We start from the raw sequence: 23833 nt of genomic DNA, 5'->3' as shown, positions 1-23833 counted from the left end.
AAAACAAAATAAAATAAGCCATGGCAGTATTATGGCTTTAATTTCACAAAGCTGCAGCTATGAAGAACAAGAATAGCTGATCAATCATTCTGATTGCCTGAATACCCAGCATTGTTTTATGACAGGTGACGAGACATCTATTTATAGTTTATCACAGTTAAGAAAGACATGGAGAAAGGTACCTGTGGACAGTCTCTTAGCTGATGTTCTTCAGAACCACAATTAAAGCAGTTCGCTTTTGGCCTGTTTGTTCAAGACACAGAAAACAGAATTTCACTAAGCATATATAATCAATTTACTTTTTTTTTTCCAACACTGAGTTCTAGAAAAGTTATATATATATATATATATTTTTTTTTTTTAAGAAAAAAAGAGTTACAAACCTTTTGGCCTTTACTTGTAGTATGTCTTGACCCTCTAGAGCCACAATCTGTTTAAAAACTTGCTGATATCTTTGTAAGAACCATTAAGGAATTTCCATTAAAGAATAAAATTTCAAACATTTTAGCATACTTGGATATCCACTATTTTTCTAACCTCACTGCCAATAAGTGTTTTAGAAAATCTTGCAGCTTCTTAAACATAATTTACTCTTTATAGAACCACAACTGACTCTTCAAGATTAACATTCACGGGACGGCTGCACGGCACTGCCATACAGAGGATCTGGGTTTGATCCCAGAGCCAGGCTTCTGCACTTTAGGCTGGAGATGCTGTGAGTGCTGCTTTGGGAGGGAGTCTCGGTCATTGCTCAACAGCGAAACCTAGTGGCTATATTTAAGATCCATGTTAGCCAAGTTCTGAAAGAAGCTGAGTTTTGTGGCTCCTGGTTGAAGACCACCACTGCAATGGCTGGGGTAAGTTAGGAGGGGAATATTTAAAAGGTAGAGGAGAAATCCCTGGGTAATTTTAATTCATGGTAACAGAGGCCAACTACAGCTGAGCTGAAAGCTTAAGGGAGCAGGAAGAAGCTGCTGGGCCAAATAAAGATTGATATTCAAATATCGGAAATTTAGCCTTAATTGCTTTATCTATTTTGTTCTGGGCTGTTTTAAAGTGTCAAGGGCCCAGAAGTATCATATGAAACTCCTGAGCAGCAGGGTAAACAAAGATTAAAGTGCCTGATGTTAAATTATTATTCAGTTGGTTATTCGCTCACATGCCCTATTCCCAATACCTCTTAACAAACATTTGATTCTACCTCTATCCTACAAAAAAAATTGAGAAAATTTACTTTTATTCTCTTCCCCCAAAAATGTCATTTTTCAGTTACAAAGATCTAAAGGAAGAGCGGAAGTTTACTCTTTAAACCATCCCCCAGTGTGTTCTGGATCTTTTCCGATCCTACATTCCTTCTGAGTTATTTGCTTAATTACAACAAAATAATGGTAAATCTTTTACATGTCTTACGTCATAAAAAACCCCCAAAACAAAACACAAAGAACCTGGTTTCACAATAGGATACTTAGGTATCTCCCATCCATCTGTCAAATTAGGGTTTTCATTTAGTAAAGGCTGCCCAAGTTTATCAAGACAGAAATTGGTAAAATACAGAACACTTCCTACAACCTGCATAAAAACAAACCATAGGATCAGTAGTAAGAATGAACTGGTTTGACCATTTTGAGATCTCATTATACAAATCCAAGGGTTCATTTACATCACCTCTGCACCCTGGTCAAAAATGGGTCAAGCATGTTGGACTAAGATCATTTAAGGTTGAGCCCAGCTTCTTCCCTTCCCCTATTAGGCACATGTCAAGCTCCAAAATAGGAAAGCCCCTCTTCAAGAACGCATTACATAAATTCCAACAATTTCTTTGACTGGGCAACCAGGGAAGAGCACTAGATGTGACCTAGTGTAAATTCAACAGGGCTCAGACATTGCTCCCACATCAGAGACTAAAACTAACTGTGCAACTGGAGTTCATTCTACAAAAGGAGAAATTACTACTTACCTGATAACTTTCTTTTCTTTAATAAAGACAGGTGAATCCAGAAACAGTGGGTTATGAACCTCTACCAGCAGATGGAGACGGAGCAAAGCTGACATCACGGTATATATACCCCTGCACTGACATCACCCAGCCAGTATTCTCTGCAAAAGCCAACTGAGGACAAACTAACAAAAAATTATGAACTGATAACCATTCCAGCACTCAGCCAACAGGAAAATATTACGCTCAAAGAGTGTAACACTAGTCTAGGGACTGGAGTAACACTTACCCATAACCCCTGGAACACGCAACCACACAGGAGGACAATAGCACAATCATCTGGCAGCTGAGGGCGGGAAGGTGGATCCACCTGTCCTCTTTAAAGAAAAAGAGATTATCAGTTAAGTAGTAATTTCTCCTCTCAGCATATGGACTGGTGGATCCAGAACCAGTGGGATGTACCAAAGCTACTCCCAAACAGGATGGGAGGCTGTCCAAGGTCCGATCAACACCACACGTGCAAAGGTTGTGTCCTCCCAGGCCTGCACATCCACGTGGTAATGCCTGAAAAAGATGTGTAAAGAGGACAACGTTGCAGTTTGGCAAATGGTGATGGGAGACAAATCTAATCTTTGCCCATGACACTGCCTGAGCCCTAGTGGAATGGCAACAGCTGCTCAACATCCACATATGTGGCGATGACTATCTCCTTAATCTAGCGGGCTATGTAGATGGCGATGCCGGCTTGCTCTGTTTACTCCCTCCATAGAGAACAACAGGCAATCCGTCTTCCTGAGAGGTCCGAAAACCTCCAGATGTGTCAAAATATGCTTCTTGACATCAAAGAACTATAACATGCGATATTCCTCCATATCTCTTTCCCTGTCCAGAGATAGCAGGGACAATGACTGACAAATGAAAATCCGAGACCACTTTTGGCGGGAAAAAAAAAAAATGGAACAGTACGCAGCTGTATTGCCCCCAGACTCACCCGTAGAAGACTTCCCAGCAAGACAAGGCCTGCAGTTCGGATACTCTACGCGCAGAACAATTTGCCACATGAAACAGTTTTCAAGGTCAATAACCTCAAGGAGAGGCTACCGGTCGAAAAGTGGGGTCCACCAAAAAACCAAAAACTAGATTAAAACTCTACAAATGCACTGGTAACTGCAAGGGAGGACAAAGAAGCTTCACTCCTTTTAAGAAACAGGCCACATTGGGATGAGCCGACAAGGGTCCACCATTCACCTAACTTGGGAACAGGCAAGAGCCACCATCTATAACTTTAGTGAATTAAGGGCCATCTTGCAAAAAATTCCAAAATGAGTGGAATCTTAACTGAACAAGAAAGAACCGCTCAAACACTCGCCAAACTCATACATATGCTAAGGAAGTGGAGAACTTTCTTGCTTGTAGCAAGGTAGCAATCGCCACAGTAGAATATCCACACACCAGCAACTGAGCCTTCTCAAGGGCTATACCATAAGACAAAACTGAGTTGGATCTTTGTGAAGAACAGGCTCCTGCAATAGCAGATCCCTGTGAGCTGAAAACAGGAGAGGGGAGTCCACCAGGAGCCTTCGCAAAACTGCATATCACGGTCTCCTGGGCCAATCTGGTGCCACTAGAAGCACCATTTGTGTGACTCTTGATCCTTCAAATCACTCTGCTTAACATGGGCTACGGGGGAAGGCATTCTTCAGCTTCCCTCCGGCCACTCCTGCACGAGTGCATCGATGCCCAACAACCTTAGATATCTCCTGCGATTGAAGAAGTGAGGCACCTTCGCTTTGAGTCACCAGAAGGTCCAGAAACAGAAGGCCTCAGCGATCCATTACAAGCTGGAACGCCTCTTGATAATTCACAATTTCCTGGATTCAGACTCTGTCTGCTGAGAAGTCGGCTCTTATATTGTCTTTTCCTGCAATGTGCGAGGCTGAGATCTCCTGAAGATGCACTTCCGCCCATTCCATAAGTTGGGCTATTTCCTGCAACACTTGCTGGCTCTCGGCTCTTCCCTGTCACTGATGTAAGTCACCACAGTCACACTGCACGACATTATCTGGATCGCTTGATCCTGCAAGTTGTCGCTGAACCACAAGCATGCCAACCGGAGAGCATGGACTTCCAGCTGATCGATGCTCCAGAGTGACTGTCTCCGAAGCCCCTGCGCCGTCAACTCCAGACGGTAAGCTCCCCAACCCTGAAGGCTTGCATTCGTCGGGAGTACTAGCCAGTTCAGTGATCTTAGGGAAAACCCTCTTTTCTTATAAGATCCTCTTGTAACCACCACTGCAGTTGTATGGAGGTCTTCACTGGAAGAAGTTGAACTGAATAGTCCTGAGACTGTGGGCTCCAAAGAGCCAGCAGAGTGCACTCAAGGGGGCACATATGCGCCCTTGACCACAGCATCACTTCCAGGGTTGGTGCCATTGATCTGAGTGCCTGTAGATAAGACCAGACTGTCTGGCATATAGTGTTCGGCAACAGATGCTCTTATGCCAGCTTCTGAATATAGCCTTCTGGCAGGAACATCCTGCCCTGCGCTTCTGTTGAACTGAACACAGAAATACTCTATGGTCTGGGATGGCCAAAGATTGGTCAGGTTTACCTGCCAACCTAGTTCATGTAACAAGAAAATCACCTTGCGCGAGACTCTTCTAGACTCCTGGCCCGAATCAGCCAATCATGGGTGAACCAGAATCCCATACTTTCTCAACTTTGCTACCATCACCATAACCTTGGAAAAATGTTCTGGGCGCGGTAGACAAACCATAAAGCAGCGCTTGAACTGATAATTGCATCCAAAGACTGCGAAACGCACAACTTGCTGATGTTCTAGCCAGATGGGCATATGAAGATATGCCTCTGACAAGTCCAGAGATGTCAGGAACTCCAACAACAGTACTGTCATTATCATGGAGCGTAAAGCTTCATGCAAAAATGAGTAACCCGCAAATGATGGCTGACCTCCTTGAGATCTAGGAGGGACGAAAAGACCCCTCCTTTTTGGGAACAACAAAATAAATGGAATATCAGCCCGCATTTTCTTGAAACGTGGGCACGAACTACAGTCCTCAGACTGAGGAGCCTTGATAATTAACACTCCTCTGCCTGTCTCTTCTGTGGAGAGTTGCAGGGAGACACATGAAAATGTCCCAGTAAACATTACGAAACTCCAGAGTATATCCATATCTCTTCACCTCCAGAACCCACTCGTCTGACGTGATCTCAACCCACCTCCGATAACAAGGAGACGACCTCTTTCCTTTTATTCCCGGGGATGGGTCGGCACACCTTCATTGAGAGGCTCAAGGGGTTTCACTACCTGAGTCTGTACCCTGTCTGGGCTGAAAGGACTGAGACCAACCCAAAGGTCAAGCCCTCTGAAAGGTCACTCCTCTGTAAGGTCAAAAACATTTGAAACCCCTAGTACGACCTCTCATGCTGGAGAAGCATGGCGTCTGTTTCTTATTGACGGATAACCGAGAAACCTGGGTCTCACCCCACTTATAGGGCTTTTTTTTTTCAGCTCGCTCCAAAACAAGAGCGAATCTTCGAGGGGCAATATCGTAAGGTCAGACTTCAAAATTGCATTGGAGGACCAACTTCTAAGTCATAGCTGACACCTGGCCGCTATTACTGAAGCCACCCATCTGGCCAAAGCGTGGACCAAATCACAGCCAGCATCTGCCAAAAAAGTGGAGGCTGGTTCCATCACAGTCTTTCATTGACCGCCTGAGAGAGAAGTAAACAAAAGCGAGCCATCAGCGAAAACAAGAAGCTATCTGCAAATTCATTGCCATCGTTTCAAAGGCCTTCTTAAGCATATCCTCAACTCTCCTATCCTGTGCATCCTTCAAGGCCGTTTCCTCTTCTATGGGGATAGTCATCCCTTTTGGTAATGGCACACACAAGCACATTCACTTTTGGAAAAAGCTATTGCTCTCTCGTAGCCGGATCCAAAGGGTATAGCCCTTTCAAGGCTCGTCCCCCTTTAAAATTAACTTCCGGGGTGCCCCATTCAAGATCAATCAATTCTTGAATGGCCTCCATAATAGGGAAGAAACATGAGGCTTTATGCAAAGAAATCAAAATGGGATCCTTCTTTGGTTCAGACATGAATTCAGCTCCCAGTACCCCAGCATCTTCAATGTTTAGAAAATCAGGGCTGATAACTTACCTCTATTAAAGAAACGCAGCATAGTTCTATACAGCTCCAATTCCAGAGGAATTTTCCCATCCTCCAGGGAGTAAGGATTGGCCTCATCATCCGTGCCATCTTGGTCTCTATCTGGGAGGCCCACAGCAGGTCTAGGTGTACGCCGAGGCCTATCTGCAGCACCAGGCGTGTGGGAATCCGCAGCCTGCGACCTTGAACCACTAAGAATTGACCCGGGGCCAAAGACTGTGCCAGAGATCTATGCCAAAACCTGAACTACCTCCCCCCACTGAGGAAACAGTTAGGGGAGACCCAAAATCAGGCAATACCTCAGACAGCTCTTTTCTTTTTTTTTCATTCTCACATCAAGCTGGGAAGAGCCAGATTTTGTAAAATCAGATGGAGACAATTCCTTCTGAGCCTCTAAACAGCGCTGACACAAGTTAGAGGGAACACCAGGCTGAGATGCCTGAATATGGCAAGCTTAGTTCAAAATGAACTGTATAATTAATGAATATGGCAAGCAGCACAATGAATATGGCAAGCAGAACAAAAGTCAAGGTGCTTAGGCTTTTTTTTTTGCTATGGGTGCCATCAGGATGTCAGTACGCTCTGATAACCGTGCGCCTAGCTGTGTTAGTGCTGCAAAAAAATAGGCACTCAAAATGTATCCACCCAAACATTAGGAACTCAACACAATGTTCTGATCAGCGCACAAAACTGAGCTCCCACCAGGATGCTCAGACAGTGCACATACATAGGTTCACACATGTGCGTACGCACATAACTAAGCGCCCAGGCAGGTGCCCCCAATGCATCTAACTAGGTGCCCAACTAGGTACACAAACTGGAAGCACAGCCAGATGCACAAGCACGAACAGACGTAACTGAAGAGGGCAGGCTAACGCACAAGAAAAACCGGATGAAAATGCCACCGCGGCCTACCATGGGGTGAAGTCAAGCCTGACAGTGGGGCCTAGCCAAAGAGGCTGCTCTATCTGCCAAGCTGCTCATGTCCCCTAAGTTCCCCTGGAGGTGGGAACTAATGTTGGATCGGCACGCCAAGCAAGGAGACCAGAAAAAGAGGAAGCCTTACTTAACTCCACTTCTCTCTTTTTTTTTTTTTTTTTTTTTTTTAAATTAACTGAGCTCAGCCAGTCTGGCTGAGAACAAGGTTGGTCTCTGGATGCAGGGGGAAAGGAAAGCACCTTCACAGCCACTTTCTGCTTCTTGCACCCGCTTGCCTTTCAGTTTTTTTTTCCCTTTAACAGCTAAGTCCACGCCAGCTGGAAACCAGCTACCGGCCCAAGGCACTTATCCAAGGGAGGGCTCCAAGGATATCACCTCAGGAATTCTCGACCGAGGGAGGGACGATAAGGTATCACCACAGGTGGGCAGGGTGAATTAATTTCCCTCCTCCTTTTCTCCTTTAAAATTTTTAAGCAATCCCCAGTAGGGAAATGCCCATCCATCTGCTGGAGACTGAGAATACTGTGGGCTGATGTCAGCGCAGGGGTGTATATATTCTGTGAGGTCAGCTTTGCTCTATCTCCATATGCTGGTAGAGGTGCATAACCCACTGGTTCTGGACCTGTATGCTAAGAAATACTTTATAAATAGAAGGTGATAATAAATGAAGCATGGATAGCAGAGAACCAGAAGGATCAATACAGAGACCACTTTTATTCAACAATTTCATATGCAGTACTGCAGAGTGGCTGGAAGAGAAAGTCTGTTCTTTCAGTGTGGGAACCATGCCCTATCCTGCCCCAAAAGCAAGCAAATATAGAAACATAGAAATGATGCCAGAAAAGGACCAAATGATTCATCCAGTCTGCCCAGCAAGCTTATGCCACTATCTGCTGCACTGTGCAGGTTACCCCCCCATGCTTATCAGTTTACCAGACCATAAAAGTCAGGGCCCTCGGATGCTGTTTGAATCCAATTTCCCTTAACCGTTGCCGTGAAAGCAGAGAGCAACGTTGGTGTTGCATCAAAAGTATCAGGCTTAGTGATTAAGGGTAGTAAGTGCCGCATCAGTTAGTTATCCCCAAGTTTATTTGTGCCCCAAACCATAAAAGTCAGCACTCTCAGTGGCTGCTGTCTGAATTCAATTCTCCTTTTCAAACTGCTGTTGAAGCAGAGAGCAATGATGGAGTTGCATTAACAGCATCAAGGCTTATTTGTTAAGGGTAGCAACTGCCACACCAGTAAGTTACCCCCCATGCACTCTTTTCTTTATTTCCAACCTCTAGCCTTTAGGGATCCACAGTGTTTATCCCATGCCCCTTTGGATTCCTTCACAGTTTTCGTCTTCACCACCTCTTCCAGAAGGGCATTCCAGGCATTCACCACCGTGAAGAAATATTTCCCCGACACTGGTTCTGAGTCATCCTCCCTGGAGTTTCATTTCATGACCCCTGGTTCTACTGAGCAGCGTGCTAAAGCATGGCAGATACAAGGCTGCTCCAGAACCTCGGCCATTCATTCGGAAGCAACTGCCCCAGGACTATCACAGAAGAGAGATCTCACTTCATTTAATATTTCAAAATATTTGTGCATAAATATTTAAAAACAAGATGCTTAAACAAATAAATCTAATTTGAATATTTTATGTAGGCATCCATATAGCACTACACACCAAATCACATACAGGTACAATTCCTGACCAAAGCATTATGTACTCTAAGTGGGTACTCGAGGCGACGAGACTGATTTGCCCATTATATATGGCAGGGGAAGAAGAGGGAGTTAAACCCAACGTACTGACATGCCCTCCCCCAGTTTGATGCAATTTCCTAGAAGAGTTTTAGAATACAAATTTTAAAACTTGAGCACAGTACATTAACTTACACTGAAGGCATCCTTTATTTTTTTCGTTGTAGTAGAAGTGTTTATTATTTTGTCCTCTTCCATCACAACACTGGATGGCTGACAGAAAAGCATCCAACAAAAGAAAAGGATAATTGTTTAAGAAATGAAAACTGAAAAAAACAGTACCCAACTGTAATATTACATACAACCTTTTACCAGATATATATATATTTAACATTTTTACTGAGTCAGTTCTATTTCAATACAAAAAAACAGCAATACCAGGTTTACAACATACATCCTTTAGGTGTTGCCCCTCACATTCAGTACACAAGTTAGTTCAAAGATTTTTCATTAACAGTAACACTCAAAACACCCAACAATGCCAAACTCCACCTCGTAATAGCATCCAGCATACTAGATACATTTTTATAACTCAGAAAGGAAAACTGGTTCTTACCTGCTAATGTTTGTTCCTGTAGTATCACAGATCAGTTCAGACTCCTGGGTTTTGTCTCCTTGCCAGCAGATGGAGACAAAGTTTCACTGATCCTACATAACCCAGTGTGCCACCTGCAGTCCCTCAGTATTGACCTGAATCCAAGCCAAGATGACAGCAACAACCATACATTTCTAAGCAAACTCTCTTTCCTCCAACAAGCTGGAAGAAGGTGAAGCTGCCCATAAAGACAATGGAAAACTTGTTTCCCAAATTTAACATAAGCGATCAGCACTGAAAACCTTCAACAACTTCGCACTATATAAAAAGCAACAGTACAAGCGGCAATCTCTTTCTCCCAGTACATGGGTGGGTCTCTGGACTGATCTGGGGTACTACAGGGACAAAATTTAGCAGGAAACAACCAATTTTCCTTTCCCTGAATGAACCTAGATCAGTCCAAACTCCTGGGATGTACCTAAGCTCCCCTTAATTCAGGTGGGACATGGAGAGTTCCACTCACAGAACACTTTCACTAAAGCACATGGAAACCAAAGCCCCAACATCCAAGCAATAATGTCTAGCAATGTTGCAAGCCGCCCAGCAAGTTTCATGCGGAGACACCTGCTGTGACTCAGCCCAGGAAGTCACCTGAGAACACGTCAAGTGTGCCCCTAAAACCCACAGCAGCGGACGCCCTTTAGAAATGTAAGTCGACTTGATTGCTTCCATCATCCACCTTAGTTCAACTCATTTCCCTTCTTTGGACCACTCCACAGTACAAAGAGGTGATTACCATCTATGAAATCATAAGTGACCTTTAGATATCTCAATAAAGCATGCCTCCAATCTAAGAGCCTAAGCTCCTCTGCATGAGGCAAAGAGGAATCCAAATCCATAAAAGCTGGAAGCTCTACTGACTAAGAATGAACAGAAACTACCTCAGGCAGAAAAGGTGGCACCATGCATAAAGATACCCCCGAATCAGACATCTGTAGGAAGGGATCTCTACATGACAGCACCTGGAGCTCCGAAATGCTCCTGGCTGAACAAAAAGGCTACCAAGAAAACCACTTTAAGAGTCAAGTTCTTAACTGTAGCTCCCTTTAGTGGTTCAAACCAAGCTTAGTGGTTCAAACTGAACCTCTCACAATCCTCTAAGGACTAGATTCAGATTCCAAGATGGACAAATGTTCTGCACCTGAGGATACAAGTTCTTAGCTCCCTGAAGGAACCATAGAACCTCCGGATGTGCGGACAGGATGTACCCCTGCACTTTATCCTGGAGAGAACTCAATTTTACTACCTGGACGCTCAGAGAGAGTTAAAGGCCAGTCCCCTTGAACAGAACCTTTCTGTAGAAAATCCAAAATATGTGACACTGTAGCCTGACAGACTGAGGCTGCACTCTGTCAGCAACAAACCAGGACTTGAAGATCCTCCAAATTTGCACATAAGTCAAGGATGTAGAAGGTGAAAATAACTGCTTCGGAATATCTCCTCCATCTCAGTTGTCTTATCTCAGAAGTGAAGCCATGAGACAGAAGTTAGCTGCCTGACCCAAACATATTAGGCCCTGGTGGAAAACAATTGATTGATGTCCGAATCTCAGGGGCCAGTCTATGGCTATGTTGATCAGATCTGGGAAGCATGGTCATCCTAATGACTCTGGAGCACCAGGATCATGTTGCTTGGATGTTTCTCTATCTGCCGTAATCCCTTGTCCACCAGAGGCCATGGGAGGGAAGACAAAGAAGAATCCCTCGAGTCCATGGCAGTACCAGAGCCCTGATTCCTTTGTACCATGTTCTGTTCAGGGGCTGTAAAACTGCAACGTCTTGGTGTTGTCTTTGGTCGGGATATCCCTATCTTCTGTGAATAAGATACATTGCTGCCTCCAACAGCTCCCATTCCCCAGGGTCTAACTTTCTCCAACTGATAATATCTGCCTGAATGTTGTTCACTCCAGCGAAGTGAGATACTGTCAGCCACTCCAAGTGTTGTTCTGCACAGAGAATCAACTCCCAGGCCTCTCGAGCCGCTACCTGATTCTTGGTTCCGCCTTGACAGTTGATGTAGTCCACCATTGTCATACCGTCTGATAGGATCCGTAATGGATGGCTGCGAAACCTTGGCAGACAGGCAAACAACGTGAAATGCACCGCTCTAGTCTCTAGCTGACTGATAGGCCATGACGCCTCCTATTTCAACCATTTGCCCTGCACCAACTGATCTTACCATATCGCCCTCCATCCAGAGAGGCTTGCATCGGTGATGACTATTATCCAAATCGGAACCTCCAATTCCACACTATGCTCGAAACTGGTTCAAGTAAGCACCACGAAAGACTCTCTGGCTTCCCCCTCTAACAAAAGAGAAAGATGAAATTCTTCCAATAATAGATTCCAGTGGGAGAAGAGTCCCCTGAAGAGGCCTTATATGTGCGAATGCCCAATGCATTAATTCCAATGTCAATGCCATAGAACTCAGACCTGTAAATAGTCCCAGACCCTGGGCACCAAAAGCTCTAGCAGAAGCCTAATCTGACTCTGCAATTTCAGCATTCTCTCTCCATGAGCACTCTCTCCGTAAGTGTGTCGAACTGAGCTCCCAGATACTTTACAGTTTGTAAGAGGACTAAATGGCTTGTTGCTAGGCTCACCACCCATCCTAGAGATTTCAAGCGCATTGGTATCTTTTGTACTGATTGTTGACAGAGGTCATTTGATTTCGCATGAATAAGCCAGTCATCCAGATATGAATACACCAACAGACCTTCCTCGGTGAAGACACGTGGAGCCGTCACCAGCCGAAGGGGAAGGGCTTGAAATCAAAAATGTTCCCTTAGCACCATGAACCCAGGAATCTGGTTCTCCAGCCTGATTGTTATATGCAGACATGCCTCTATCAAGGCGAGAGATGCCAAGAACTCTCCCTTGTGTACCGCCACTATGACAGACATCAGACTTGGACCTCAGAGTTTCCATGTGGAACCTTGAGCGCTGCATTTACCTTCAATAAATCCAGTATCTCTTGAATTGGATACCAAGGGAAAAAGAAACAGGATGCTTAACTTAAAACTAACCTCTGGCCACACCGAACATGTTCAGGATCTGAGCCAACAAACTCAGCAAGACATTGTGAAAAAAGAAAAAATCTGAAGAGTCCAAAGTGGCTCTAAATCATATGCAATTTCTCCCTCTTCTAGAAGTGAGGAAGCCAATTCCCTATCAGAATCCTCCGATGAGTCATGATCCACACCCCCTTGAACATTACCAGGGACAGCCTCCCTGAGGAGTTTGCCCGCCATGACTGACAAATGGGAGGCCCGAGCATGTGATCTCTATATAGTAGGTTGCTTTACCTCCACTGGGCACCCCTGCAGAAAGGTCTGCAGGCTCAGGAAACATTCAACCCAGGAGGAGGATGGATCTATACTGGAGTCCATAGGCCCAACCTTGCTCTCTACAACATCTTTCCAGGAAGTTTCTGCCCTCGGGAACAAGGGAGGAGAACTGACCATTGCCTCTCCTCCAATTCCACTCCCCCTCCAGAGACACCATAGGCAGAGGGGATGTCCCAACATGGGAAAAAGCTATAGTAGTCAAATCGCTTTCAGCATCTAAACAGAGATCGAGGACTGAATTGCTATCAGACAGCAAGTCTCACAGATAAGCAAGGCACTTGGACCTGTTCGTGCCCGGCAACTAGCTCTCCTGAACTTTGGCTGTAGGCTGCCTCCTGTGCGCACACTAATGCCACTTGGGCGTACACGCACACCCCTCCAAGACTAGGTTGTGGTCATATGTGTACAAGTAGATGCGCAAAAATGTGCTTGTATAGGCCATGGTCGTATGTGCTTGTATAGACCATGGTCGTATGTGCACAAGTAGCTGTGCAAATACACACTCAAGTTTAGGTTGCAGTCTTATGAGCACGAGTAACTGCACAAATAGGTGCTCCAGTCAAGGTCACGGCCTTAAGCGCTCAAGTACCTGTGCAAACATGTGCTCAAGCCTAGGTTGCAGATGTACTGCCACATGTGAGAATGCACGCACACTCCTACACTCACGAAAAAAGAACAGCTGCAGTGGCCTACCACACGGCTAAGTAAAGCCTGCCTGCACCTTCAGCACGTTTAGGCCCGGATCCATTTAGAATCCGGCACCGAAAATCATCGGACTGAAGAGCTTCTCAGCAGCTCAGGCCTATTGACTGGCTGAGAATCCATGGAGACCGGGGCCAAGAGCCAGCATCTCGCTAAACACGCTTTGCGCATTAGCAAATTAAAGCTGCCAGAAGACCTCTACAGAACCAGAGACTCCTCCTCAGTACAAGTGCCTCTCTGCGGGATAGAGAACCACCGGCAATAGTTGAAGAGGGGATTACCCTGCCTCTCCCACCAAAGCTGCTTGGGAATCAAAAATGGCTGCCATTTCTATGCTGATGGATAAAGCCTGTGAGGCTTGTTCTATCAGTGTGGTCATGCTTGATGCAGACCCCCCTGTGGGCTGAACTGCAGGCACGCTATCTAACTACCCGTGCCTCCAGGCAATTTATGCTCCAGCGCGCCTCTTCCTCGATCAATCACCCCTGGGTTGTCAGTTCCTGACAGTAAGCTCCCCACCCTTAGAGGCTCACGTCTGTCATGAGAGTGATCCAATTCGGTGCGAATAGGCTTACACCCTTGCTCAGATGAGCTTCCTGAGGCCACCACTGGAGCCAAGAACATACTTCCATCGATAGGTGGAGGCAGATCGAGTAGTCTTGACAGAGAGTTCCAATGTGACAGTAGGGAGCACTGGAGTGGCCGCATGTGTGCTCTTGCCCACGGTACTACTTCCAGGCTTGATGCCATGAGGCTGAGGACCTGGAGGTAGCTCCACACTCTGGGGCGTATCGCATTCGTCAACCAACGCAATTGGCACATCAGCTTCCTTATCCTTGAGGGAAGGAGGAAGACCTTGTCCTGCTTGGTGTCAAACCGGACTCCCAGGACTGGGAGGGTTTGAGGCTGCTCTTGTCCATGTTCATGACCCAACCAATTTCTTGTAGGAGGGACCTAACCCTGCTGGTCACCTGGAGGCTCTCTTCCAATGACTTCGTCTGGATCAGCCAGTCGTCTAAGTAAGGGTGCACCAGGATCCCTTCTTTCCTCAGTGCCGCTGCCACTTGCTGTCTGATAGCAATTCAGTCCTCGCTCTCTGTTTAGATGCTCAAAGCATTTGGAGAATGCTCTGGGAGCAGTTGCCAGGCTGAAGGACAGTGCCCGGAACTGGTAATGGCAGCCCAATACCACAAAGGGTAGGTAGCCTTAACGGATTGGGATATGAAGATAGGCCACCGAGAGGTCCAGGGAGTTAAGAACTCTCCTGCTTGTAGGGCCATTATGATGGAGCGAAGAGTTTCTATGCGGAAGTGAATTATCATCAGATGATGATTAACGCTCTTGAGATCCAAGATGGGTCAGAATGACCCTTCCTTTTTTGGTACGATGAAATAGATGGAATAACGCCTTGTATTTACTTGGGGTGTAGGTACTGGGGTTATAGCCCTCAGACTGAGGAGCCTTATCAATGTGGATTCCACTGCCAGCTTTTTTTTGTGCTGGGAGTGACAAGGTGACATCATGAACATGTACTGAGGGATACTGCAAAATTCCAGAGCATATCCTTCTTGTATGAAGTCCAGTACCCATTTGTCCGACGTGATCTCGACCCACTGCTGAAAGAAGAGGGATAGTTGGCCCCGTAGCTCCATGTCCCGTGGATGGGTCAGCCAAACTTCATTGGGAATTTCAGGTTGAATCTGAGCCCTTCCCGAGGGCCAAGATGTCTGAAATGACGAGTTTCTGTAGGGCCAGAAGCACTGGAAGCCCCTGGCCCGACTCCTCATGCGAGAGGGGCACTGTGACCTCTTTTTCTTATCTTCTGGTAGCTGAGGCACTGGAGATTCACCCCACTTAATGGCTAGTTTTTCCAATTCACTACCGAATAGAAAGGATCCCTTAAAGGGCATCTTTGTGAGGTTCGCCTTAGAGATCACATCCGCTGACCAATTTCGCAACAATAGCTGTCTTCTGGCCGCCACCACTGAGGCTACTCCTCTGGCTGAGGTGCATACTAGATCCGAGTTTGCATCCGCTAGGAAGGCTGCAGCGGGTTCGACTGTTTCTCTGGTATGCGCCCCTGAACTGTCTGCCTCGAGAGAGAGAGAAACAGACACGAATGAGCCACCAGGGCACAACAGGAAGTGATCTGCAGTGTCATTGCTGTCACATCGAAAGTGTTGTGTTTGTGGCATTGTGTGGACCCTTAGTCGCAGTGGAGATGAATCCTCCCATGGGAAGGGGCCCCGTGGGGAACCACAGCGATAGGCTAATCGCAGAGAGCGGACACTTGTAGGTGGAAAGCTTTATTGTACTGCTGTAGATAGATGGTATGAGGCAGAAAGGAAAGGCACTGGAGGTCCGGCAAGGTGCCAATACGTTCTGACAGTCTCAGATGTAGAAGTCTCACCCAGATGTTCAAGGTAGACAGGAACCCGTGGTGCGGGATAAGCCAAGCCTGGTGGGTGGAGTTGGTGAACCGGATCGTAGAGGTACCTACTGCAAGCGTCTTCCTGGCAATGAAGATGGTGGGACCAAAGGTCCGTGGTGCAGGATACACTGGAATAGTAGACCCTTGAGGAGCAAGTACCTGATAGTACAGAAGATCCTGAAATAAAGAGAGACACTCCCGAGGAGCGGTTGTCAAGTTAGTAGAAACCCCGAAAGGTAGTTGGAAGCGAGAGGCCCCCGAGGGTAGCGAGGCGTCTAAGCGAGCAGCTTAGAGCGGTCAGAGTAGCTAAACCGAAGTCCTTGCTAACTTAAAGTAGGTAGCGTAGCGGAGGCTTAAATACCCGGAGGTATTTACGTCATGCGGTGGGGATGCCCCCAAGGTTCCCGCCATGACGTATACACATAGGCGTAGGCAACGTGCGCGCGCCCTAGGCCATGGGAAGGAGCATGGCAGACTGGGACGCCCATGCTGAATTGGAGACGCAGAGGGTTTCGGCACTTGGCACCGGAGGCAGCCATCTTGCCCAAGGAGGAGGAAAAGGGTAGAAAAGAGGTAAGGCAGAGCAGTCGCAGCCATCTGCGACTGACGGACACAACAGAAGGCTATCTTACAGATGGATTCCAACCGCCTATCGTGAGCATCCTTCAAGGCCGCTCCTATCTCTACTGGAATAGTTGTTCATTTCGAGAAGGCGCAGACCAGGGCATCCACTTTCGGGAAACACAGGAGTTCTTTGGCTGCCAGGTCCAGAGGGTATAAGGCCTCCAGGGCCCAACCTCCTTTAAAACTGGCTTCTGGAGCATCCCATTCCAGGTCAATCAACTCCTGGATGGCTTCCAGCATCGGAAAGTAGCAAGAGGCTTTCCTTAGAGACACCAGGATGGGATTCTTCCTTGGTTCTGACAAAGGGCCGTGCCAGGAACTCCCAGGGTCTGGGAGACCAGGGCCGGTAATTCATATCTGTGGAAAAATTAAAGCATGGTCTGGGTATGGCTCCAGGCCTGGTGAGATTTCCCCATCCCCCAATGAATCCGCATCCCCTTCGTCGTCTGTGGTGTCCGGGTCCTTGTCAGGGATACCCTTAGTGAGGTGAGGCATGTCCCAAGGCAAGCTGATAGGGCTGGGAGGGTGAGGCTTGGCCAGGCAGGGGCAGTAGCCAACTGCGCCTAAACAAAGGCTTGAACGCCCTGAAAGAATTCCAACCAAGAGAAGGCTGCTGGGTCCATATTTAGCTCAGAAGGAACTGGGGTAGGCGCCGCTGAACTGCCCTCTCCCAGTGGGGACGCATTCATCCGGATAGTGCCTCTCAAGCACGCACAGGCCCGCCTTGGTGCACCTAAATCTGAGCGGCCGGTTGTGCGTGTAGTTTGCACTCAGTTATGCACACAGGAATGTGCATGTTAGGCACATGAGGCTGGCCCGCACTGCGAGTACCGACAGACAATGGGGGAAAATGGTGCTGCAACAAAACCGTATGCAAGACGGCGCTGCCACAGCCCGCCACTTGGAGTGCCCACCAAGCCTGAAGCGGGGCCTAGCCCATCAGGGGGCCGCTGAACATGCTCAGAAACCCCCTTCCTTCGCCCTATTTGGGTTGGGAACGATGTCTGTGTGGCACGCCAAGCAAGGAGACGGAGGAAAGACTTACTGAAGCCCTTCCACGTCTCTGGATAAGAGGAGTTCTGCTCTACTTACCTGGGTTCAGCGCTAACCGGCTGAGTACAGAGACAATCTCCGGCTGTGTGTATGTGTGTGTGTGTGGGGGGGGGGGGGGGGGGGGGGCGGGCGTCACTGCTGCGCTCAGCTTCCTGCACTCACTGCCTTTTAGCTGCTTCAGCAGCAAAGTCCAAGCCAGGAATCGGCTACTGGACCAAGGCACCTCTGAGAGATCTTGGAAATCGCCCTAGGAATTCTCAATTGGGGGAGGGACCCTTAGGTATCACCACAGAAGAGTGGGGCTCGATCTTCTCCAATTTAAAAGTAGAAATTTGAAGGTAAATTCTCCTCATCTAAAGAGTACTGTATTCCCGATAGGAGAGACAATCCACATCTGCAAGGAGACGGAGAGATACTGAATGGCTGAGATCACTGCAGGGGTAAATCTAGGGTGACGTCAGCTTAGAAACCTGACCCTGTCTCTATCTGCTACCAGGGGAGAACATAACCCATCTGGCTACTTGCTAGGAAATTTTGTCTTTTAAAAACTTTTTTTTTCTCTCTCTCTCCAGGCTGGTTTTACACCATCTGCTAGAGACAGCGAAATACTGAGGGACTGCAGGTGGCTCACTGGGTTATGTACAGTGTCAGTCAAACTTTCTATCTCCATCTGCAGGAGGGGACGCAAAACCCAGGACTGATCTGGGTACATACAGGGAACTCTGTTATATTTTTCATTTGCTTTTGTTAAACTTGGCAGACCCCCTGAAACTTTCTTGGAACTCAGAACCCAGGTATATATTTTATAAATTAATGATGCTTAGTGTTTTGACAAATGTATCACTTTTACTGCAAAAAGTGTCCTGTCTGAAGGACAATAAGTATGTTGTTTGTACATATTCCTCTGATAGGTCTTACAATGAGCTAAATACCTGAGGCTTAACATTAAATGAGGTCTTTTCTGGATCTGAATTCTTCTCTTCTTCATATTTCTGAAGTAAGTATGAAACAAAGTCTTCAACTTCCTGACGATACTGCCTGCATAAGACAACATGCCATAACAACTATTACAAATTAGACTAGTTCTGTTCACTGAAAAATAATCCAAGCTGAATAGAAAAACATGACATGGAGAGGAAAGGACAGCAGTTTGCAGCAGTTCAGCTTTTGTCACTACTTAATTGTAGTTAACAGCTACACATGAACACGAACTTTTTGGTTACACCTTTAGAAGTATACCAATTGACACTAAGTTACATTTAGAATAAAAACTGCTATGCACCAAACTTTGGATAATTGCAGACTCAAAATGGTGCTGCTAGTTTGCAAATCCATTCTAGAAAATGGAAAAAAAAAAAAAGAAAAATTATTTTAAAATTTAATACTTTGAGGCAAATATTCACAATTAATCCTGCTTAATGATCAGTTTTTGAATTCTGAGACACTTATCGGGCTAGATTTTAGCCAGAAAAATCATCATCCAACTAAAATCTAATTGGATAAAACAGAAACATTCCTAGGGTGATCCTGCGCAGGCATGCTACCCGGCTAACGTAGCTGAATTTTAGTTTTATCCAACTAACAGGCTGATGGAATATAGTGTGCTCAGCCTAGCGGACAGCTTAACACGTGGTTGGATGCACTAGAATAACTCCCGATGCAGTAATGGGATTAGCGTGTCCAAAACGCATGTCCAAACAAACATGTAGCTAATAGTGCTCAGCACATGTAAATGCCATTGCCCCCAATGCAGAAAAAACCCTGGCACCCAACGCACACTTGTTAGCATGAGAAACTTAACACTAGCCCCGGAGCTGGCGTTAAATCATCCTGCTGTCAGTGGTTCCTTCTACTTACGGTAGTATCATTGCAAAACTAAGATCCACTGCTTGCAGGGATTGAAATTTACAGAAAAAGAAAGGGCTCTGTAACAACAAAAAAAGAAAAATTTGTGGGCACACAAGAGACACGCACAATATACAAGCTACAGGCGTGTGTGTATATTGTGCGTGAGTTATCTGTGGCAGGATAAAATGGATGTTCGTATTGAGCATCCATTTTCCTAACCCACATATAGCCATGTCTCCAGAGCGCCCATGCTTTTGAAAGTTAGAGAAGCACAATTTGTCCCTTGCGCGTCCCTTTTAGCATGGCCACTAATTTGCATACTGTATCGAGTGCCCACTGGCTGTGGCTGTGCAAGTGTTAGGAAAACAGGCGCTCAACACAAATGCCCGTTTTACCGCATGCTTTTATTGCATCGGTCCCTAGCTAACTTTAGAACCACCTCAGCAAGTCTAAAGTTATCTGAATTTGTGAGGCCAAATAAAGGAAAACTAGTTTAACTGATAATTTTCGTTCCTGTAGTACCACAGATCAGTCCAGACTGCTGGGTTTTGCCTCCCTTCCAGCAGATGGAGACAGAGAAAAACTTGCAAAGCACCCCCTCTTAACCTGGTGTGCTACCTGCATGTGCTCAGTATAAACAGTATCAAAGCAGAAAGAACGGAGAGGATAACAGTGCCGCGAACATGTAGAAACTATGCAGATGAAGCCAAGAACCAAACTAGAAAAGTGGTAAAGTGATTAATAATATCGAATAAACCTGTAGCCTTCTTTTGGTTTCTTCAGTAGAAATAAATCTCAAAGCGGACGCTCATGATAAAGCTCTTTAAAGGGAGGATATCTGGACTGATCCGTTGCACTACAGGAATGAAAATTATCAGGTAAGAACTAATTTTCCTTTCCCTGTTCGTACCTGAATCAGTCCAGACTGCTGGGATGTACCAAAGCTTGCCCCCACAGGGTGGGACATTGAGAGTTCTGCTTGAAGAACACCCCTGCCAAAAACTGCCATCGTCTGGAGCCTGAACGTCCAGATGGTAATGACGCGCAAAAGTGTGCAGCGTCTTCCACGTTGCCCCAATGCAAATCTACTGCAGCGACACCGACTGACATTCAGTCCAAGAAGAGGCTTGAGTGCGCAGAGAATGTGCTTTCAAACCTTCCGGAACCAGCCGGCCCCGACAAATGTAAGCAGTCGAGATAGCCTCTTTCAGCCAACAAACTATAGTGCCTTGGACGCTTGCTTTCCTTTCTTAGCACCATTCCACTAGATGAACAAATGGTCCGAAACCCATAAATAATTCGTGACCTCTAAATATCGCAGAAGAGCTCTCCATACATCTAGACGCTTCAATTCCCTCAAATGCGGAGCATTAGACTCCAGGTGCGAGAAAGCCAGAAGCTCCACAGACTGTTTCAGATGGAACGAAGAAGCTACCTTTGGCAAAAAGGACAGAACGGTCCTAAGAGAGACTCCTGAATCCATAAAGCGTTAGAATGGCTCCTGACAAGAAAGAGTTTGCAGTTCCGACACCCTACGAGCTGAGCAAATAGCCACCAAAAACACTGTCTTAAGGATGAGATCCTTCAAAGTAGCTCTTTTAAGGGGCTCAAACGGAGCATCACACAAGACTCTAAGAACGAGATTCAGGCTCCAAGATGGACAGACCGAACAGACTGGAGGATTCAAATGTTTCACCCCCGAAGGAAACGGACCACATCAGGATGGGCCTCAAGGGAACTGCCATTAAGCTTGCCTAGGAGACACCCAACACCGCCACCTGGACCCGAAAGGAATTAAAAGACAATCCTTTAGCTAGGCCATTCTGTAAAAATGCCAAAATCTTTGGCACAGACGCCTTGCGGGGAAGGATCCCCCGTTCCTTACGCCATAACTCGTACACCTTCCATACATCAACGAGGTAGATTATTTACGAGCCTGTAGGAGGATAGCTATCACATCCTCCTGGTAACCTTTCTTCCTCAATCTCCTCCGCTCAAAAGCCAGGCCGCTAGACAAAAGTGATCCGCCTGACCAAACAATATAGGGCCTTGATGTAACAAGTGGGAGGGGTGACCCAGTCGAAAACGACTGTCGACTGCCAGATTGGCCAAGTCCACGACGAGGCTATTCCCGGAGCCACTAGAATCACCTTCCCTGGATGAACCTCTATGCGGCGTAAAACCTTGCCGACCAACGACCACGGAGGGAAAAATATAAAGCAGAATCCTGGAAGGCCACAGAAGAACCAAGGTGTCGACCCCCTCGGCTCCGTACTCTCACCAGCGACTGAAGCCGCCCGCTTGGTGTTCCTCTGAGTCATCATCGTCGAGATGGGGTACCCCCCCCCACCTGTGAACGATGAGGGCCATCGCCTCCTCGGATAGCTCCCACTTCCCGGGATCGATCCGTTGTCTACTCAAGTAATTCGCCTGTACGTTGTCTGTGCCTGCGATGTGAGACACTGCAAGAACGGCGAGATGCTTCTCCGCCCAGACCATGAGCTGTGTCGCCTCTGTGGCTTCCGGACAAATTCTGGTGCCGCCCTGACGGTTGATGTAGGCCACCGTTGTTGTGTTGTCGGACAGCACCCGCATCGCCTTCATCTCCAGGTGATTGATGGACCATTGCGACTCCTCCGTCAACCAGGCTCCTTGGACCGCCTGTGACTGGCAGACCACTCCCCAGCCGGACATCCATGGTGACCACTATCCACTGAGGAACCTGGAGATCCACCCCGCGAGACAGGTGTTCTGGGATCAGCCACCAGCCAAGACTGGATCTTACGGATTCTGTAAGCGGCAATGGGATCTGAAACTGTTCCGACTTTGGATCCCATTGAGAATGTAATGCTCTCTGTAACGGTCTCATATGAGAAAACGCCCAGGGGACTAACTCCAGAGTGGATGCCATGGAACCGAGGACTTGCAAGTAGTCCCAGACCATTTGGATCGGAAGCGACAACAGGCAACTGACTTACTGCATCAACTTGGTGATTCTGTTTGGAGAAAAACCTTCCCCAACTGGGTATTGAATCGGGCTCCCAAGAGGTCCAGCACCTGAGACGGGAGAAGGTTGCTCTTTGCCTGATTTACAACCCATCCCAGTGATTCCAGGAGTCCCACAACTCTCCTGACCGCCGCCTCGCACAGTTCCTTCGACTTCACCCAGATGAGCCAGTTGTCTAGGTACGGGTGAACTAGCACACCCTCCCTCCGAAGGGCTGCTGCTACCACCACCACCACCTTGGTGAAAGTACGAGGCGCCATCGCGAGACCGAATAGCAAAGCGCAGAAAATTATGATGATCCTTGCGGATGGCTATGTGCAAATATGCCTCGGTCAAGTCCAGGGAAGCCAAGAACTCGCCGCTGCAGACCACCACTATAACTGAGTGCAGAGTCTTCATCCTGAAACGCTGAAACTTGAGAGTTCCTTTGACCTTTTTCAGGTCGAGAATCTGTCGGAAAGATCCCTCCTTCTTGGGGATGAAGTAGATGGAATAACACCCTTTCAGCCATTCCGCCCGGGGGATGGGTACGATGGCCCTCAGTTAGGAACCAGTCGAGAGTCTGACGCTCGAATAGGCCTTTGCGTAGACCGCAAGGGGACACTAGAAACAGGTCTCGGATGGGCAGAGCAAATTCCAACGCGTGTTTTATGACCTCGAGAACCCAGTGATCTGTTGTTATCTTGACCCATTCCTCATAAAATCTGGACAGCCGTCCTCCCACTCTGGGAACTGAGGAATGGGCCGACCGCATCTCATTGTACTGACTTGGCCCCAAGTGAAGTGGATCCGGCACCTTCCCTTCCAGGTCGTCGGCCTCGAAGGGAATGAGACCAAGGCTGGGCCCTGCCAATGGGTTGCCGCTGAGTTGCTCCCAGGGTCCTGTTCTGCCGGAATCTTCTTTAGCCCCAAAACTGAGTGAGGGCCATAGAAAATCCTCTGGAGAGCCTCGGTCTTTCCTCCGGCAGCCTGTGAACCTTATTCTCGCCCAGACACTTAATCAATTGCTCCAAATCTTCTCCAAAAAGGAACATTCCCTTAAAAGGTAAGGAGCCCAACAGTGCCTTAGAAGAGACATCAGCCGACCAATTGCGCTGCCAAAGGAGTCTCCGGGCGGAGACTGCTGAAGCCTTAGTCCTGGAAGAAGTCTGCAGGAGGTCATATAATGCATCTGCCCCATAGGAAACCGCTGCCTCCAGGTGCTCTGCCTGAGCTGGAAGCTCTTGAAAAGTTAACTACAATGAAAAGCCTTTGCCTTTCTTTTTTGTTTTTTTAAATAAGATCCATCCAAGTAAAAAGTGTTAACTAGAAACAGGAGAAATAAATCAACAAAGACTATTCTCACAGAAAGAAAATGGGAGAACCGAAGGTGCAACCCAAATCTGCTGGAGTCAGAAAAATACTGAAGGTT

At 47.0% G+C, this 23833-nt stretch overlaps 1 protein-coding gene across 3 annotated transcripts in view; it reads right to left on the bottom strand.

Moving 5' to 3' along the window:
- Positions 1-23833, bottom strand: part of ZCCHC8 (zinc finger CCHC-type containing 8) — a 59814-nt gene that overhangs the window by 30233 nt on the left and 5748 nt on the right. For all 3 annotated transcript variants that reach the window (XM_029619266.1, XM_029619265.1, XM_029619264.1), the window contains exons 4-8: positions 18500-18605; positions 8952-9029; positions 1466-1569; positions 384-452; positions 183-243 (exon numbers count right to left, since the gene is read on the bottom strand). In XM_029619266.1, coding sequence (XP_029475126.1) covers positions 183-243; positions 384-452; positions 1466-1569; positions 8952-9029; positions 18500-18605 — 418 coding nt within the window. The remainder of the gene's footprint in view (positions 1-182; positions 244-383; positions 453-1465; positions 1570-8951; positions 9030-18499; positions 18606-23833) is intronic.

The sequence above is a fragment of the Rhinatrema bivittatum genome, chromosome 11, assembly GCF_901001135.1.
Source record: "Rhinatrema bivittatum chromosome 11, aRhiBiv1.1, whole genome shotgun sequence".
NCBI lineage: Eukaryota > Metazoa > Chordata > Amphibia > Gymnophiona > Rhinatrematidae > Rhinatrema > Rhinatrema bivittatum.
The sequence above is the reverse complement of the archived record's forward strand: the minus strand, read 5'-3'. Positions and strand labels throughout refer to the sequence as shown.